We start from the raw sequence: 20,000 nt of genomic DNA, 5'->3' as shown, positions 1-20,000 counted from the left end.
CTATGGTGATGCATATGGTATAGTGGTCTCTACGGTGATGCGTATGGTATAGTGGTCTCTATGGTGATGTGTATGGCATAGTGGCCTCTATGGTGATGCGTATGGTATAGTGGCCGCTATGGTGATGCATATGGTATAGTGGTCTCTATGGTGATGTGCATGGTATATGTTGCCCTTGTGTTCAGTCTGTTGGTCCAGCAGTTCAACCCCTCCACCCACCCCACCCCGCCGGTCTCGTCAGGTCACGGAGCCGGTCACGGGGGGCCAGTCACATGATCGTGCCGCGGCACGTCTGCAGGCTGGTGCTCTGGAACATTCTGGAGTGGTCCTGTCTCCGTGACAACGGCAGCCCCGCCCAGCCAAGATGGCGGTGTGTTTGGTGCTTAAATAAATGATGAGTGCAGGATTGCAGCGCTCAGAATAGTCCTGCTGAAATATTAACGCCTCCACACACACACTCTTTCGCTCTCGCTCTCTCACTCCTCTCTCTTTCTCACTTTCTCTCTCTCTCTCTCTCCCTCACCCCCCTTTCTACTTCTCTCTGCTCTCTCACTTCTCTCTTCTTTCTCACCCTTATTCTTCTCTCCATCTCTCTCTCTCTCTCACATCCTCTTTCTCACTTTTACTCTCACGCCTTCTTTCTCTCTCTCCCATTTCAATTCAATTCTCTCCATCTCTCTCTCTATGTCCTTTCTTGCTCTCTCGCGCCTTCTCTCCTTTCTTCCGCTCTCTCTCTCCCCCTCTCTCTCTCTCCTCCCATTTCTCTGTTTCCTCTCTCAGTGCCATGGATCACACTTCTAGCCTCTGTTGAAAAATAGATCAGGCTTTCATTGGATAAAAACACATACTGTGTGTGTGTATTGTGTGTGTGTGTGTGTGTGTGTGTGTATTTTGTGTGTGTATATTGTGTGTGTGTATTGTGATTGTGTGTGTGTGTATGTGTATTTGCTATTGTATTAAGAGACTTTAGTCAGGTGTGCAGACTTGGGAAATGTTCCCAACCCTAGCATAGTGATGTGCATAGACTGCGTTAGGCTGATTTCAATCACATTGATCAGGGATTCCTAACGTTACTTCCTACTTCACTTCCTTTACAAAGTGATAATGAATCACATCGCATTTGCTGTATACATTTACACTTTCTATCAGCCAGAAGAGCATTTGCTGTATACATTTACACATTCTATCAGTCAGAAGAGCATTTGTTAGAAACATTTACACATTCTATCGACTACAATTTTTGTATGTTTACAGCCGTTGCTACTACTGTTAGCCACAATCACTTTTGATTTTGAAACTAATGTGATCCCCGGTCATCACACGGTGTGTGTGTGTGTGGGGGCGGGGGTGGGGTTTTGTGTGACGGAGAGGTGTTTGAGTCCTCCAAACACATACAAACACACACTCTTACACACACACACACACACACACACACATACACATGCCCACCTGCCCCCACCCCATCCTCTGGCTCCTCCCACTCTGAGCTGTGCTGCATTCTGACTGGATGCTCCTTGGCAGTCTGCTGCATATTTAATGAGATGCACTGCTGTGGTGTTGGGGGGCGATGAGACGAGGTGTGTGTGTGTGTGTGATGGTGTGTGAGGATGCGTCTCGCTCGCGGCGCAGGAGGCTTGCCAAGACATCAGCATCAGCACCAGCAGCAGCCTGCACATCACCACCTCACAAAGCCCGTGCGCAGGTAGACAAGGAGACGCTCGACATGGCTGCTGTGTGTGTGTGTGTGTGTGACTGTGTTTGTGTCACAGCTAGTGTGCTGTGGTGTGTGTGTGTGTGTGTGTGCTGTGTGTGTGTCGCAGCCAGTGTGCTGTGGGTGGATGGCGTCACATGGGGTGTGTGTGTGTGTGTTGCAGCCAGTGTGCTCTGGGTGGATGGCGTCACATGGGGTGTTGTGAGGAAGTGCAGCCTTTTGTTTTGTCTTTGGAGGAGTTCTACTGGAGCGTGTGCTTCGTGCGTGCGTGTGTGTGTGTGTGCGTGCGTGCATGCATCTGAAGTGAAGTGCACTTCTGATATCACAGCTTGTGTGTGAGATGGGTGTGTGTGCAGTGAGATGTGTGTGTGTGTGTGTGTGCAGTGAGGTGTGTGTGTGTGCAGTGGTGTGTGTGTGTGTGTGCAGTTAGATGGGTGTGTGTGTGTGCAGTTAGATGGGTGTGTGTGTGAGCAGTTAGATGGGTGTGTGTGTGTGTGTGCAGTTAGATGGATGTGTGTGTGTGTGCAGTGAGACGTGTTTGTGTGTGTGTGTGTGTGTGTGTGTAGGCATAGTGGATACTGCACACCAACGACTGTGGAGGTTCAGCAGGTTCTTATTTTCACTCATCTGCTCTTGGAGACCAGGTGTGTGTGTGTGTGTGTGTTTGTGTGTGTTTGTGTGTGTGTGTGTAGCTGTGTCTATGACTACCCCAGACAGTGATACAGGTGTGTGTGTGTGTGTGTGTAGCTGTGTCTATGACTACCCCAGACAGTGAGACCAGGTCTGCATTAACTATAACATATGTCTTCACAAGTTAAAGTGGTATTGTTGATTTCTATTGAAATGTTAAAACCAATTATCCACTGAAATCGGAACTTAAACAGCTTATCTTTATGTCACTGCATTCTTAACTTATGCTAAAAACAAAAATGTTGTATTGTGTGTGTGTGTGTGTGTGTGTGTCTTTGCATATTGGTATTGAAGTATTGAAGCATCAGATTTGCAAGAGAAAGAGAGGGAAGTAATAGAATTTAATTTCTTATCCTGCTGTTACTAATCACAATTTTGGTTGTTCCAGCTCCAGATTAAGTTTCTCTTAATGTGATAAAAAAAGAAGTGTATTCTGGCCTGACTGACCCCCCAGGCCACTCAGGTCAGCTGTAACTGGTGTGTGTCTAGGAAACTGGATGGGATGTCAAAGTCAAGTCAAAGTCAAAGTCAGCTTTATTGTCAATTTCTTCACATGTTCCAGACATACAAAGGGTCGAGAATACGTTTCTCACTATCCACGGTGAGAAGACAAGACATGTTTTACCAATTTGAGTCCACAGACAAACATAACATTCAAGTAAACAAAAGTAGAAGTAAAATAGAAGTAAATAAGGGCACATATAATAATGAAAAATAAAACTAGCAAAATCCGTAGTTTGTTGTGCATGAACCAGTCAATAAAAAACTAGTTACAAAAGTCAGGCCAATAAGAGGCTTGGGTAGTTCTGTTTTGACCCACAAGTAATGAAGAAAGTGGCATAGTGGTGCAAAGTTATGTAAGAGCAGCAGAAGTGTTGTGTTTCGGACAACAACACCAAGTTGTAAAGTGTACAAAGTGTGCAAGTGTTCAAGCAAGTGGAGTAGTGCAGGGCGGCCATTTTGGGTCCAACGTCCAGGATGTTATGTAGCTGAGGGGGAGGGGGGGAGGGAGGGAGAGTTCAGCATCCTTACGGCTTGGTGTATGAAGCTGTTAGGTGAGAATCTGGTAGTCACCCGGGGAGGCGCAGGCTTCTGTACCTCTTCCCAGAGGAGCAGTAAGATCAAACAGATTGTGGCCGGGGTGACTTGCATCCTCACAATTTTGAGTGTAGCTACTTGGTGAGGTGGGTGGTGTAAAATGTCCTTCAGGAGAGTGAAGCACCAATAATCCTTCCAGCTGTGTTCACTATGCTGCGAGCTTTCCTGTTGTATTCAGTGCTTCTGCCCCACACAGCGATACAGCTGGAAGGATGCTCAATGAATAACCTCGTGGGAATGTGGTCATGATGGCTGGTGGAGCACTTGCTCGCCTGAGTTTCACCCAGGAAGTACAGGCCCGGCTGAGCCTCTCTTAGCCAGTGATGCAGTGTTGGTGGTCAGGAGAGGTCCTTCACTGATGTACACCCCAGGAATTTGGTGCTCGCTCTCTCCACCACAGCACCGTCGATGGTCAGTGGCAGGTGTTGGGCAAAATCTTCCAAGTCAACAACAACTTTTGGTCTTGCTGACGCTCAGCAGGAGGTTGCTGTCCCTGCACCACGGGTCAGAGGCTCCACCTGGCACCTGTATTGAGTCTCGCCGCCTGGTGATGAGACCCACCAGAGTTGTGTCGCCAGCAAATTCTCACTATGTGATTGTTGCTGTAGGTTGTGCAACAAGGCACAGAGGGTGAAGAGTAGGCGGACTGAGCACGCAGGGCCTGGGGGGGCCCCCAGCCTGTGTGTGATGTTGCTTGGAGGTATGGCTGCCAACATCGCACTACTTGGGGCCTCTGACAGAGGAAGTCCAGTAGCCAGTTAAGAGGTAGGTACTGAGTCCCAGCTTGTCAAGCTTGCGATGAGTTGTTGTGGTATTATGGTGTTGAATGCAGAACTGAAGTCTATAAACAGCAATCTCACATATGAGCCCTTTTTCCAGGTAAGAGGGCTGGGTGGAGGCAGGAGCAGATTGCATCCTCTGGGCAGCAGCTCGGTATGCAAACTGGGAAGGGTCCAGAGGTGGGGAGAATGGCTTTGATATGTGACATGACAAGCGGCTCAAAGCACTTCATGATGATGGGTGTCAGTGCCACAGGGCAGTAGTCATTGAAAACGGGATGGAGCAGTTTTCTTCAGCACAGGTATGATGGTATGGCAGCTTTGAAACATGAATGGGGCGATGGCTTGCTTCAGGGAAGTGTTAAAAGATGTCTGTAGAAGACATCCCTTAAGCTCCCCTGCACAGTCCTTCAGCGCACGACCTGGGATGTTGTCTGGACCGGTTGCCTTATCGGTGCTGATGGCAAGTGTCCTCTGTCGGCAGAGAGGCACCAGGGCTGCTCATGTAGAGGGGATGGGTCTTCTGTGGGCAGGTGCTGTTTGTGCTTCAAAGCCGAGCAAAGAAGCCGTTCAGGTTGTTGAGCAGAGGGATGTTGCTCTCACAGCTCTGCCAATGGCCTGGGTTTAGGTCCGTGGAGGGCCTAGGAATGCCCCCTGCCATAGGCTTTGTGCGTTCCTGCTTTGTCTTTGGAAGTGGGTGGTTATCTTGGTGAGGTGTATTCCTTTTGCTTCCCTTGATGCCATTACAGGTTGGCTCGCTGTTTTCATGCCAGCTTCATCCCCAGCTCTGTAGGTTGGTTCTGGCCCTCAGCAGCCTGAGGACATCCCCTGTCAGCCATGGCTTCCAGTTAGCCCGAGTGATGATGTCTTTTGTGTGGAGTCAGCATCATCGATGCACTTGGTGATGTAAGAGGTTACAGTGTCTGTATACTCCTGTCTGTCTGTCGGTTGTTGTAAGTGGCTGCCTTAAAACATTTCCCAGTCTGTTGTGTCAAAGCAGTCTTGAAGAGCATCGAGGCCCCTCAGGCCACACTTTTACCTGCTTAGGAACCCGGTTTGTTCGCTTTTACCCTTTGTCTGTATCATGGGCATTAGCATAACAGTGATAGTCTGGAAAGTCCAATGTGGGGGGGGGTGGCTTTGTATGCCCTTTGGTGTGCAGTGTAGACCAGGTCCAGGATGTTTATCTCCCTCGGTTGGAAAATCAACATGCTGGTGTAGCTTTGGAAGTACAGTTTTTGAGATCAGCATGGTTAAAATCTCCAGCCTAAGATGGTGAAAACCGCCTGGGTGTGCTGTCTGTTGTTCACTGACAGCCTGGTACAGTTCACTAAGAGCCGTTCTTATCGCTGTTGTTGTTGGTGGTGGCGGGATGTATGCTCGCGCATCTATCAGAATCGCCCAGTAATTTCCCTTGGCAGGTAAAAAGCACTTTATGATCATAAACTCGCCAGTGGTGAGCAGTGTTTGCATACTACTACAGTGTCCCGGCACCATTCGTCACGGATGTAAACACAGATTCCTCCTCCTCCGTGTGTTTGACTAACCAGTGTGAAGCTGTGGTGAACAGCGTATCTGACCTGTGTGTGTGTGTGTGTGTGTGCGTGCGTGTAACCCCAGGCGACGGAGAGTGAGCCGGGCGACATGGACCTGAGTGGGCTGCCGGAGACGGCAGTGGACTCGGAGGAAGACGATGATGAGGAAGATATCGAGCGCGCCTCCGACCCCCTCATGAGCCGAGACATCGTCCGTGACTGCCTGGAGAAGGATCCCATGGACCGCACGGACGACGACATCGGTGAGACACACACACACATGCTCAGTGATATGGTGGCATAGAGAGGGAGTGTTTGTGTTTTAGTGTATCTGTGTGTGTGTATATGTATGTAAGTAAGTAAGTGTATTGTGTAAGGGGCTGGTGTGGGTGTGTGTATGTGTATGTCTGTGTGTGTGTAAATGTTTGTGTGTGTGTGTGTGTTGTCTGTGTGTAATTAAGTATGTAAGTGTGTCGTGTGTGTGTGTGTGTGTGTGTGTGTGTGTGTGTGTGTAAGTAAGTATGTAAGTGTGTCGTGTGTGTGTGTGTGCGCGTGTGTGTGTGTGTGTGTGTGTGTGTGTGTGTGTGTGTGTGTGTGTGTGTGTGTAAGTAAGTAAGTAAGTAAGTAAGTAAGTGTGTCATGTGAGGGGTGGTGGTGGAGGGCTAAAGAACTGCACTGCAGAAGAGAAGATGAGAGATGACAGCAGCACTGACCAATAGAGAAGGGGGCATATGAGAGAGAGAAAGAGAAACGTACTGGGCAATAGAGAATGGGAGGAGATGAGGAAGAATGGAGAGAACAGAAAAAAAGAGTGATGACTGAGAGAGGAGAGGAAGAAGGCTTGCAGAGAAAGAGAGATGGCAGTAAAATAAACATACTGTGTGTGTGTGTGTGTGTGTGTGTATGTGTGTGTGTGACACTTGGTGGAGATGCATAGGAGAGCGTTTGAGAGACGTTTGAACCCCACCCTCCTGCTGTGAAGGAGATTTTTTTTCTAGGTCAGAACTCCTCAAGGCTCTACACCTCAGCACATTAAGCTTTCAATGCCTGCCCCCCCTCCCTCAGTCTCTCTGTCTCTCCCTCCCTCTCCACCCCCCCCTCCATCTCTCTCTCTCCCCCCCCTCCATCTCTCTCTCTCCCTCCCTCTCCATCTCTCCCCCCCTCTCTTTCTCTGTCTCTCTCTCTCTCTCTCCTCTCACTGTCTCTCCCTCCCTCTCTCTGCACTCGTTTGCCTCAGCTGCCATGCCAACTGCAGGTCATCCTGCACCCAGGCAGGCCATGGGCAGAGAGAGAGAGAGACAGAGAGGGAGAGAGATACTCGTAGACCTAGAAGTAGATTTACAATCCAAAGTGTCCATAATGTTCCTCTAAAAGTGAATGCTCGGTTTATGCAAACTCAAATCTCTACCTGCCCTCTTACAATGATGAGCTTGAAGATGCTGTGTGTGAGTTTACCAGTGACACAACACTATGCAGCCACACACACACACACACACACACACACACACACACACACCTTCTTTTGCCACAGGAGCACCAGTTACACATTATGTAGGAGCTTCGTCTGGTCGGCCCTTTGCTTCCTGAATTGCTACTCCTGGTGGCTGGGCACATGTGTAGATAAGGAGTAGAAGTTGTTCCAGTCGGTCCAATGACCATTCATTGTTATTGATGTAGATAGAATCTTACAGAAAACTTGAGGTAAAATAAAACAAACAATTAAACTAAAGCAGTCTCTTATATATGAGCTAACGCCATAGAGCTAATGCTGTAGAGCTAACGCCGTAGAGCTAACGCCGTAGAGCTAACGTCTTAGAGCAAGTGTCACTAACGCCGTAGAGGAACACTGTCTGTTTGCCAAGCTGTTTCTGGGTGATGCAGCACTGGCTGGCAGTGCTCTCTTTCTCGCTCCCCCTCCCTCCCTCTCTCTCTCCTCTCTCCCTCCCTCCCTCTCTCTTCCTCCATCTCTCTCTCTCTTTCTCCCTCTCCCGCCCTCCCTCTCCCTCCATCTCTCTCTCCCTCCATCTCTCTCTCTCTCTCTCTCTGTCTTCCACGCCATGTTGACATGATAAGCCCACTAAGCTGTTGCAGGACATACCAGACATGCTGATAAGATATAGTGTGTGTGTGTGTGTGTGTTTGTGTGTGTGTGCGCATGCTTTCTGTTGATTTTTTTCTGTCTAATGATCTGTGCAAATAGAAGGGATCTGATTTCTCGCTCTCTCTCTCCCTCTCTCTCACTCTCTTTCTCCCCCCCCCCTTCAGAACAACTGCTGGAGTTTATGCACCAGCTCCCGGCCTTCGCCAACATGACCATGTCCGTCAGACGGGAGCTGTGTGCCGTCATGGTGTTCGCCGTGGTGGAAAGGGCCGGCACCATCGTCCTCAATGACGGAGAGGAGGTCAGTCTGGAACCACACACACACACACACACACACACACACACACACACACACACTCACACACACACACACACACACACACACACACACACATCCTGTCGGTGCAGCTGAATGGTGCCTGTGAAGCCAGTGCTGTGTGGCCTTTCTGCTCTATTAAGCACAACTCAGCTCTGCTCACACACATACACACACACACTCACTCACACACGCACACACACACACATGCACACTCACTCCCACACACACACACACACATGCACACTCACACACACACACACACACACACACACACACACACACACACACACAGCTCTGCGTAGCCCTCGGGGAGGTGCGACCACACATCACTTAGATACGTATCTCTATTGAGACAAGTCCCAACACCCAACACACCCAACACCCAACACAAACAATCAAAGAAGACTAGACTACCCTCGCTCTGGGCAGTAATGTGTTTCCTGATGCCCCTGATAACATATACTCTGTGTGTGTGTGTGTGTGCTGCTATGTACTCTGTGTGTGTGCAGGTGTGTGTGTGTGCATGTCGCGTGTGCAGGTGTGTGTGTGTAATATTGCATGTATGTTGATGCATGTTCGTGTGTGTGCATGTGTGCATGTATGTGTGTGTGTGTGTGTGTGTGTGTGTGTGTGGCTTGTGTATGCGGTGTGTGCATGTATGTCGCAGAGCGCATACATGCATGTTCGATATGCATGTATGTGCTGCATGTTCGCGGTGTTATTGTGCATGTATGTGCATGTATTATGTGTGTGCAGGCGCTTGTGTGCGCATTATTATTGTGTGTGTGTGCCGGCGTGCTGCAATGCGTGTGTGGCGTGTGCTGCATGCGCGGTGGTGTGTGCATGTATGTGCCGCTGTTGGAGTGTTAGGTAATGTGTGTGCATGTGTGGCTATTGTGCGCACTTATGTAAAATTGGCGTCGCGTGCTGTGTGCATGTAATATTGCCTGTGCAAAATGCGTGTGTGTGTGTGTGTGTGTGTGTGTGTGTGTGCTGCAGCTGGACTCGTGGTCGGTGATCCTCAATGGCTCAGTGGAGGTGACCTATCCGGAGGGCCGAGCGGAGATGCTGTGCATGGGCAACAGCTTTGGCGTCTCCCCCACGATGGACAAGGAGTACATGAAGGGTATCATGAAGACTAAGGTGGACGACTGCCAGGTGGGGCTCTCTTTCTCATTCTCTCTCTCTCCCTCTCTCTCTCCCTGTCTTCCTGGAGCGTTGCCATCTCATGCTCCCTCTCTTTGTGTGTGTGTTTGTGTGTGTGTGTGTTTTAAGAATTGCAGCAGTGATTTTAATTAAGTGGTCCTCATCATTGTCTGCCCAGACTGTTTTTGTCAATCTAATTTATTGAATTACTTCGGCCAAGCAGAATGCATGTCCCTTTCCCATTTTCACACACACACACACACACACGCACACAAACTAAAGACCAGTAGCCTGGGTGCAGAGCAGGAGGCCAGAGGTTCAGTGTTTCTCTAATGAGTGCTCTGGTCCACACACACACACACACACACACACACCCTCCCATTCACAAACTGTTTCTCTAATGATTGCTCTGGTCCTGTGAGTCCACTACTGAGCTGCAGAAATTATTTCAGTGTTGAAGGGAACAAAGTCTGAACACTGGAGAAGAGTTGCGCAACATCTCCTCCCCCTCTTGATGGAGATGCATTTATTTTCATGTTCAACACAAAGCATTCATTCTCTCTCTCTCTCTCTCTCTCTCTCTCTCTCTCAAACACACACAAACACATGGGCATACACACATGGGCATACACACACACACACACACACAAACAAAGGTGCATACACACACACACAAACAGAGGTGCATACACACACACACAAACACAGGTGTGTACACACACACACACAAACACAGGTGCATACACACACATATACACAAACACAAACACACACACATACACACACACAAACACAGATACATACATACATACACACACAAACACACACAAACACAGGTGCATACACATGTATGTGATGAAGTGCTCTTTTTGCCCCCCAGTTCGTGTGCATAGCCCAGCAGGACTATTGCTGCATCCTGAACCAGGTGGAGAAGAACATGCAGAAGGTAGAGGAGGAGGGGGAGATCGTCATGGTGAAGGAGCACCGCGAGCTGGACAGAACTGGAACCAGGAAGGGACACATTGTCATCAAGGTGCGCCACACCTGACACGTAAACACACCTGAACCAGAAGGATCACAGACAACACTGTAGCAGACGTATCAAACAGGAACACTGGACACATATAGATACCCAGTAGTGATCCTTCCTCAGTAGTGACCAGTCCTCATTGGAGATCAGAGTAATCAGTCCTCAGTAGTGATCAGTCCTCAGTAGGAATCAGTGATCAGTCCTCAGTAGGGATCAGTCCTCAGTAGGGATCAGTGATCAGTCCTCAGTAGTGACCGGTCCTCAGTAGTGATCAGTCCTCAGTAGGGATCAGTGATCAGTCCTTAGTCCTCAGTAGGGATCAGTGATCAGTCCTCAGTAGTGATCAGTCCTCAGTAGGGAGCAGTGATCAGTCCTTAGTCCTCAGTAGGGATCAGTGATCAGTCCTCAGTAGTGATCAGTCCTCAGTAGGGAGCAGTCCTCAGTAGGAATCAGTGATCAGTCCTCAGTAGTGATCAGTCCTCAGTAGTGATCAGTCAGTCCTCAGTAGTGATCAGTCAGTCCTCAGTAGGGATCAGTGATCAGTCCTCAGTAGTGACCAGTCCTCAGTAGTGACCGGTCCTCAGTAGGGATCAGTCCTCAGTAGGGATCAGTGATCAGTCCTTAGTCCTCAGTAGGGATCAGTCAGTCCTCAGTAGGGATCAGTCCTCAGTAGGGATCAGTGATCAGTCCTCAGTAGTGACCAGTCCTAAGTAGTGACCGGTCCTCAGTAGTGACCAGTCCTCAGTAGTGACCGGTCCTCAGTAGGGATCAGTCCTCAGTAGTGATCAGTCTGGTCAATACTGGCCACAGCTCATCTTTCATGTCAATATCCCACTTGCTCAGGCAGAGTTTCTGAAATGACAACTGACACCTGGAATGTGTCTCAGATGGTGAGATCTCACTTCTGTCTCACCTGTCTCAGGGCACGACGGAGCGCTTGACCATGCACCTGGTGGAGGAGCACTCGGTGGTGGACCCCACCTACATTGAGGACTTCCTGCTGACATACCGCACCTTCCTGTCCAGCCCCATGGTGGTTGGCGAGAAGCTCCTGGAGTGGTTCCACGACCCAAGCCTCAGGGATAAGGTGAGTGTCCAGCCCCCCGTCCCCATCTCACCTGCTCCTGTGGACACCTGTTGCTTCTGAACTTCCACCTCAGTGCAGGGGTCATGGGGTCATGAGTTCATGCGGTCATCAGGTGGAGCTGCAGGTGTGCTGGGCCATCAGGAGATCAGTCTGGGGCATTAAAGGATGACCAGAAGCCGCAGGGCAGAAGGCAGAACCCAATTTCTCTACTTACTGGCCCTGCTGCTGTATGGAATCAATTTTGTGTCAAAAAAAATAAAGAATACTTATAAAATAGCAAACAAAAAAATACAAATCAAAATACCAAATAGAAAAAATCAAACAAAAAAATTAAACTCAATTAAAAAATACAAGATTGCAATGAAATCATTTGGGTAACCGTGTAAAATATTTGTCTTTGCCTCTTTCTCAGTTTGTTTGATGCTGTTTTCTTTGATTACGATTCCAGCTTTCTCGTTTAGCTCCTGACTTTTTGATTCTTGGTTTTGACACAAATGTGTCTGGGGCTTGGGATTTCCTTGGGTGCATTCCCATTGGCTTGTTATGTTTGACGGACAGCTAAGCAAGTTTACGATTCAGTTTATTATTAACAATTTTAACTATTACTGATTGTACATTGTTGTTTACAGGAGCAAGTACGAACTGAGTTCTTACAAAGAATACAACAAAGATTCCTCTTAAAGGGGTGGTTCAGGATTTTGGACATAGGACCTCATTTCCAAGTAAGCAAGTGTGATATTTATCAGTGGAGACCGTTTCAGCCGCGTTTCATCCAGTCCTTCTAATTGCAGAGTTAAGGTGCTAGGCTAGCGCAAGTCAACGGTATGTGCTAGCCTGCCACTAAAGACAGTCTTACCCACTCCAAAGTACACCTGAGGCAAGGATAGAATAACGTTAGAAATAACACTGTCAATACAGACATTTACATCGATAGTCTGCCGTTATAATTTATTTGCCTCGGGTGTACTTTGGAGTGGGTAAGACTGTTTTTTGTGGCAGGCTAGCACATACCCTTGACTTGCCGCTAGTCTAGCACCTAACTCTGCAATTAGAAGGACTGGATGAAACGTGTTGAAAACGGTCTCCACTGATAAATATCACACTTGCTTACTTGGAAATGAGGTCCTATGTCCAAAATCCTGAACCACCCCTTTAATGTTGAGAAATGAAGCACTAGACCTCGGCTATCTATTAGATGTTGCCCAGCAGGAATGGAATGTTAGCTACTAGCTAGCCTACGAGCGGGGCTCAAGGCGAGGCGGTGTGTCTTGACGGAGCTAGCCGGGTTACGGCGGGGCTCAAGGCAAGGCTGTTGTGATTTTGCTTGACTGGGACTAGCGGTTACCGAGCTGGGCTCGAGGTAAACCGCTCCGTGTTTGTGTTTGACAGAGGCTAGCCTGTGGCTGAGCTGGGCTCCAGGCGAGGCTACCGTGCTTGTGGACAGTAACGTTAGCCCGGTGATGACGTTGTTACAACCAATCAGAAGCAGAGTACGGCATTCGCAATACGCTTGCTTAGCTGTCCATTAAACATAAATAAGCCAATGGGAATGCACCCAAGGAAATCCCAACCCCCAGACACGTTTGTGTCAAAACCGCAATCAAAAAGTCAGGGAGCACAAACGAGAAAGCTGGAATCATAATCAAAGAAAACAGCATCAAACAAAACTGAGAAAGAGGCAAAGACAAATATGTTACATGGTTACCCAAATTATTTCATTGCAATCTTGTATTTTTTAATTGAGTTGAATTTTTTTGTTTGATTTTTTCTATTTGGTATTTTGATTTGTATTTTTTTGCTTGCTATTTTATAAGTATTCTTTAATTTTTTTTGACACAAAATTGATTCCATACTGCTGCCCCCACGTCCAGAATCCGGATCAGAGGTTCCTACTGCTGCCCCCACGTTCTAGAATCTGAATCAGAATCCGGATCAGAGCTTCCTACTGCTGCCCCCACATTCTAGAATCTGAATCCAAATCAGAATCCTGATCAGAGGTTCCTGCCATGTTCTAGAATCTGAATTAGAATCCAAATCAGAGGCCCCTGCTGTGTTTGATGCATGTACATCAAGGAAATGTGCCTCACCAGTTGCTTAATGCTCTCTCTCTCTCCCCTCTGTGTGTGTGTGTGTGCAGGTTACACGGGTAGTGTTGCTGTGGGTGAACAATCATTTCAATGACTTTGAGGGTGACCCTGCCATGACCCACTTTCTGGAAGAGTTTGAGAACAATCTAGAAAGAGAGGTTTGCCATCTTACTCATCACTATGTTTGTCCGTTAATGCCATCTTACTCATCACTATGTTTGTCCTTTAATGCCATCTTACTCATCACTATGTTATGTTTGTCCATATGTCTTTCATCTGTAATGCTCTTCATCTCTGCGTTCGTCCATATGGCCAGAGAAGGAGTTGTTGTTTGTTTGTTTGTTTGTTTGTTTGTTTTTTGTTTTTGGCGTCTGATGACTGACCCCTCTGCTCCCTGTCTGGAACAGAAAATGTGCGGGCACTTACGACTGTTAAACATCGCCTGCGCAGCCAAAGCCAAGCTGCGGGTGGTGACGCTGACCAAGGCGTCACGGGACACACCGCTAGCCTTCACACTGCTGGGCGGCGCGGAGAAGGGCGTCCGCATCTTCATCGACAGCGTCGAGCCCGGCAGCAAGGCCGCAGAGGCTGGCCTCAAGAGAGGAGACCAGGTGACCACTCAGAGCTGCTGGTAATGCAGCTGCAGTAGGGTGTGTGTGTGTGTGTGTTATGTGTTTGTGTGTGTGTGTGTGTGTGTGTGTGTGAGAGCGTGTGTGTGTGTTTGTGAGTGTGTGTGTGTGTGAGCGTGCGCGCATGCACATACGTACTTGTGGAGATCAGTCATAGCTGAGCATCAGTGGCCTTGAGTGAATTTCCATGGTTACTGACGTCTCTCTCTCTATCTCTCCTGGGTCAGATTCTGGAGGTAAACGGACAGAACTTTGAGAATGTTCAACTGTCCAAAGCCAACGAGATCCTACGGAACAACACTCACCTGTCTATTACTGTGAAAACCAACCTGCTGGGTGAGCTCTGGGAATGTGTGTGTGTGTGTGTTACATAGGGAATGTGTGTTATGTGGTGTAATGTGTGAGTTGTGTTAGATTGGGAATGTGTGTGTGTTGTGTTAGTTTGGGAATATGTGTGTTGTGTTAGATACCTTTTTCTGTGTTATTTTCCTAATTAACATTGTTTTTGTTGTTTATTGTTTGTTGTTTGTCCTTCAGTGTTCAAAGAGCTGCTGGCTCGACCGGACCAGGACCACGAGCACGACCCTGAGGACGAGCTGGACCGCAAGAACGGCGCCCCGCACATCCCCAAGATCGGCGACATGAAGAAGGCGAGCCGCTACTCGATCCCGGACCTGGCGGTGGACGTGGAGCAGGCCATGGGGCTGGAGAAGGTCAGCAAGAAGGCCAAGGCCAACACTGTGGGAGGCCGCAACAAGCTCAAGAAGATCTTCGACAAGACGCTCACCAGCATCCTGCCCCCCAAGCCCTACAAGTGAGTCCAGTCCTGTTTTATACAGTCTACGGTCCAGACCTGTTTTATACAGTCTATGGTCCAGACCTCTGTTGTAGTCTGCTGTAGTCTCCTGTAGTCTGCTCCATACTCTGGGTCCAGTCTGCTGTAGTCTAGTCTGCTGTAGTCTCCTGTAGTCTGCTGTAGTCTCCTGTAGTCTATTGTAATCTCCTGTAGTCTGCTGTGATCTGCTGTAGTCTCCTGTAGTCTGCTCCATACTCTGGGTCCAGTCTGCTGTAGTCTGGTCTCATGTAATCTGGTCCAGTCTCATGTACCCTGACTGACCGCAGTCTGTAGGTTTTCTGAAATATCTGTCTGAAAGAAACCTGCATTGAATGTGTTGTATGCCAGTAATGGTTCTGTCTGACAATGTATTGAGCAACTTGTTTTAAAGCGATATCTAATGAAACTAACTTGTTTTAAAGCGATATCTAATGAAACTAACTTGTAAAGAGCTATCTTATGAAACTAACTTGTTTTAAAGCACTATCTGATGTTTCTGTGTGGTGTGTGTGTGTGTGTGTGTGTGTGTGTGTGTGTGATATCTAACGTTTCTGTGTGGTGTGCAGTGATGTGGGCGTGGGTCAATCTCAGGATGACAGCATCGTGGGGCTGAAGCAGTCCAAGCAGATTCCTCCTGCGCTGCCCGTCAGTGGGAACCTCTCGTCCAGCAACCCCGACCTGCTGCAGTCCCACCACCGCATCCTCGACTTCAACAACCAGCCAGGTGGGGGCGCTTTCTCTCTCACACTAGAGTGCGGTTTGGGCCGCAAATTTCTGTCCGAACCCGGCCCGCGTCCGCCAGAGTTGCATCCAAACCCGACCCGAGTCTGACGCAGATGATGCCTCAGCTCAGTTATTCCCATGCTAGTGATTATTAAACGTTCACGTTTGTGTCTTTAGCCCATTAAACGGAACAAACAACAAATGGAATTCTTGTCTACAGAATCAGATGAGAGTGCACGCACGCAGGTCACACACAGCGCACATTAACAAGAGGCCCAAGCAAGTAGTTCTGCTTGTTTCTGAACACAATAATTTAAAGGAATTGTGTTTACTTAACTGCCCAGTGAATGCTAACAACCTAATTCACCCTCGATTGCCCAATGTTGACGACAAATTTCTCTGGAAGCTATATTCGATGGTAGCATCATTAGGTTGCTAACTGGCTAACTTTATATCGTCAGTGTAACATAACCAACTGGTACACATTACTTGTTAAAACTATTCCCACAGACATTGTAGGGAATGTGCATTCATGTGAGAATAAATTAAGATGCAACTTATGAGTATTTGGTGTTACGGCAAAAGGCTTAGCTTGCTAAACCGAGCTACACAGTCCGGCCATTGAAAGCAGTTCTACAATGAGTACACTCGAGACAGTTCTGTCCGTTTAACTGGAATTAGCAAAATGAGGGAACTTAATGTTACCCTTAACCTCGTTGACACACAGATAACTCTCAGTTCAAACGTGTTTGTGCCGTTTATTGATGTTTGCTAAAAGATTTAATATTTTTATAGGTGTTTTCGGTAGTCAAAGCCGGTGCACCTCCATTAGATTACATGCAATTGAAACTAATATTTTCCCCCTTGGGGGCGTTTCAGCCACGGTAACCACGGCAACTGGGGGCGGTAACGACGATTATGACTAGATGCCGACTGTATGTATCTTGCACACAGGAAGAAAGCTGTTGGGTCTTTTTTACATTTTATTTTACTCAAAACAAATGTTTGCATCATGTAAAGCAGACCTGTTGGTTACCCAACATAATAAGCTATTTTAAATGTAAAGCTTCCAAAGCATATCGCCTCCATGTGTCCGAACCCGAACCGAACCCGACTACAATTTCTAAATATTTGTCCGAACCCGACCCGTAGCCACACTCCATCTCACACACACAGCAAGAGAGACTCGGGATTTAGGGTCAGTGATAGGGCAGACAAACACACACATAGATATGTATACACATTCACATACATTCACATGATTCTAAACAGAACCACAATAGCACAGTACCATTAGCCTGTTAACATAATGCTAAACAGAACCACTGTAGCACATTAGCCTTCTAACATAATGCTAAACAGAACCACTATAACACCGTTTCATTAGCTTGCTAACACAATGCTAAACAGAAGGACTATAACACAGTATCATTAGCCTGCTAACACGATGCTAAACAGAAGCACTATAACACAGTATCATTATTAGCCTGCTAACATGATGCTAAACAGAAGCACTATAACACAGTATCATTAGCCTGCTAACATGATGCTAAACAGAAGCACTATAACACAGTATCATTAGCCTGCTAACACGATGCTAAACAGAAGAAGGCCCATGATTACGTGCTCACATTCTCTCTTATCACCACCATTACAGAGGCTGCTGCAGCAAGTGAGTAGTAACCCCCCGACTGTCTGGTGTTGGCTGTCGTGGGTCTGATTAAGGGATGGGGAATCTGGCCTGGACCTCAACACATGATTTATGATTTATTCTGAATGGTGATGGTGTGTCTCATAAATACGAACACTGTGATTTACATAGATGTATCCACAGATCAAATGAGAGCTTGAGATTTGTGCGAGTACAAAAAGTCATTACGGCTTTTCCTGCTCATAATCACAGTGGATTACAATGATTTTTAAATAATCTGATATTTCCAATTATTTTGCCAGTGCAGTACATTTTTCCATAATTCAGACATAAATTAAAACAAACAAATCAAAGAAATGATCTCTGTGTCAGTTGAGATGTGCAGGTTTCTACAGTTTGAATTGTGAGGTCTTAAACTCTGTGTGTACTGTATGTGTGTTGTTGTGTGTGTGTGTGTGTGTGTGGCATGATGAGGTCTTAAACTCCGTGTTAAAGGAACACATTACATCAGCTGCAGGTCTGTAACCTGTTTTTACCCAGATGAGGTGGTCGATGTCTCTCTTCTGAAGCTTGCCCGTTCGCTAAATGTGTGTGTGTGTGTGTGTTGTGCAGACATGTCGGACCAGGTGCTGCGTGTGTTTAAGGCGGACCAGCAGAGTCGCTACATCATGATCAGCAAGGACACGACGGCTAAGGAGGTGGTGGCTCAGGCCATCCGGGAGTTCGCGCTCACCGCCGCCGCAGAAGCCTATTCAGCTGTGCGAGGTGTCCGTCACCCCCGAGGGTGTGATCAAGCAGAGGCGCCTCCCAGAGCAGCTCTCCAAACTGGCCGACAGGATCCAGCTCAGTGGCAGGTCAGACACACACACACACACACACACACACATATAAATACTATATACAGGACCCTCACACTCAGTAACGTGGAGACGTACTACCTGAAGAGTAACATGGAGACTGATATGCTGTGTGTGTGTGTGTGTGTAGGTACTACCTGAAGAGCAACATGGAGACGGAGACGCTGTGCTCGGACGAGGATGCCCAGGAGCTGTTGCGTGAGGGTCAGATCGGTCTGCTGCAGCTCAGCACGGTGGAGGTGGCCACTCAGCTGTCCATGCGCGCGTTCCAGCTCTTCTGCGCCATCGAGCCCACCGAGTACATCGACGACCTCTTCAAGCTCCGCCGGCCCGGCCTGCCAGCTGCCGCCGCTACCACGGCAACCGCCGAGCCGCCCGTGTCCAGCCTAAAGCGCTTCGAGGAGGCCATCAACCGCGAGACCTTCTGGGTGACGTCCGAGGTGGTGCGGGAGCCCAACCAGCTGAAGAGGATGAAGATCGTCAAGCACTTCATCAAGATCGCCCTGCACTGTCGCGAGTGCAAGAACTTCAACTCCATGTTCGCCATCATCAGGTGAGTCGGACCAGCACACACACACACACACACACACACACACACACAGCACAAGTCTCAAGACTAAACTCCAAGCTAAATTGCAGCAAACTCTAATCTGAACTACCCAGCTCCAATCTAAACTACCCAGCTCCAACCCAGCCTCAATCTTAACTACCCAGCCCCAATCTAAACTACCCAGCTCCTGAACTACCCAGCTCCAATCTTAACTACCCTGCTCCAATCTGAACTACCCAGCATCTGAACTACCCAGCAATCTGAACTACCCAGCCCCATCTGAACTACCCAGCCCCAATCTTAACTACCCAGCCCCAATCTTAACTACCCAGCCCCAATCTGAACTACCCAGCTCCAGTCCAGTGAACTCTATCTCTCTCTGTCTCGGTCTCCAACTCTGTCAGACTCAAATCTAAACAATGAAACTACCAAACTCAAATTAATTAAACTCTATCCAGCTCCATGTAATTTATATCCTACTGTAATTGAACTCATTAGCCTGAACTATGTTCTCATAAGTACTTGTGTTCGATGCTGAATGACCAAAATGCAGTAGTAACGATAATGTGCTTCTGTAGTTTTGTCATTAGGTCTTGTTTTGCATCCTCAGTGATGACTGAGGGGGCTGTGGGGGCTATATGAATCTAACAGGTTGTCTTTTGACTGTGTGTGTGTGTGTGTGTGTGTGTGTGTCAGTGGGTTGAACCTGGCGCCCGTCTCACGGCTGAGGGGGACGTGGGAGAAGCTGCCCAGTAAGTACGAGAAGCTGTTCAGCGACCTGCAGGACCTGTTCGACCCGTCCAGAAACATGGCCAAGTACCGCAACGTACTCAACAACCAGAACCTGCAGCCGCCAATCATCCCCCTCTTCCCCGTCATCAAAAAGGACCTCACCTTCCTGCACGAGGGTACGTACACACACCCGCGCGCGCGCGCACACACACACACACACAGAAACACTCTCTCACACACACACACACACACACACACAAACACAAACACACACACGCACACAGAAACACTCTCTCTCACACACACACACAAACACAGATAGATAGATAGATAGATACTTTATTGATCCCCAAGGGGAAATTCAAGAAACACAGGAACACTCACACACACACACACACACACACACACACACACACACAGACTCACGCACATAGATAGGT

The 20,000-nt window shown here is 48.0% G+C and overlaps 1 protein-coding gene across 1 annotated transcript in view; it reads left to right on the top strand.

Moving 5' to 3' along the window:
• Positions 1-20,000, top strand: part of LOC125307643 (rap guanine nucleotide exchange factor 2-like) — a 104,642-nt gene that overhangs the window by 72,129 nt on the left and 12,513 nt on the right. Inside the window, 15 exon segments of the mRNA XM_048263697.1 lie at positions 5,899-6,076; positions 8,079-8,215; positions 9,233-9,391; positions 10,260-10,412; positions 11,332-11,496; positions 13,634-13,741; positions 13,991-14,194; positions 14,440-14,548; positions 14,750-15,026; positions 15,614-15,771; positions 17,428-17,442; positions 18,034-18,176; positions 18,178-18,275; positions 18,409-18,831; positions 19,525-19,736. Of these exon segments, the coding sequence (XP_048119654.1) occupies positions 5,899-6,076; positions 8,079-8,215; positions 9,233-9,391; positions 10,260-10,412; positions 11,332-11,496; positions 13,634-13,741; positions 13,991-14,194; positions 14,440-14,548; positions 14,750-15,026; positions 15,614-15,771; positions 17,428-17,442; positions 18,034-18,176; positions 18,178-18,275; positions 18,409-18,831; positions 19,525-19,736 (2,539 nt within the window).

This window comes from Alosa alosa, chromosome 14 (genome assembly GCF_017589495.1).
Source record: "Alosa alosa isolate M-15738 ecotype Scorff River chromosome 14, AALO_Geno_1.1, whole genome shotgun sequence".
Lineage (NCBI taxonomy): Eukaryota > Metazoa > Chordata > Actinopteri > Clupeiformes > Clupeidae > Alosa > Alosa alosa.
The sequence above is the reverse complement of the archived record's forward strand: the minus strand, read 5'-3'. Positions and strand labels throughout refer to the sequence as shown.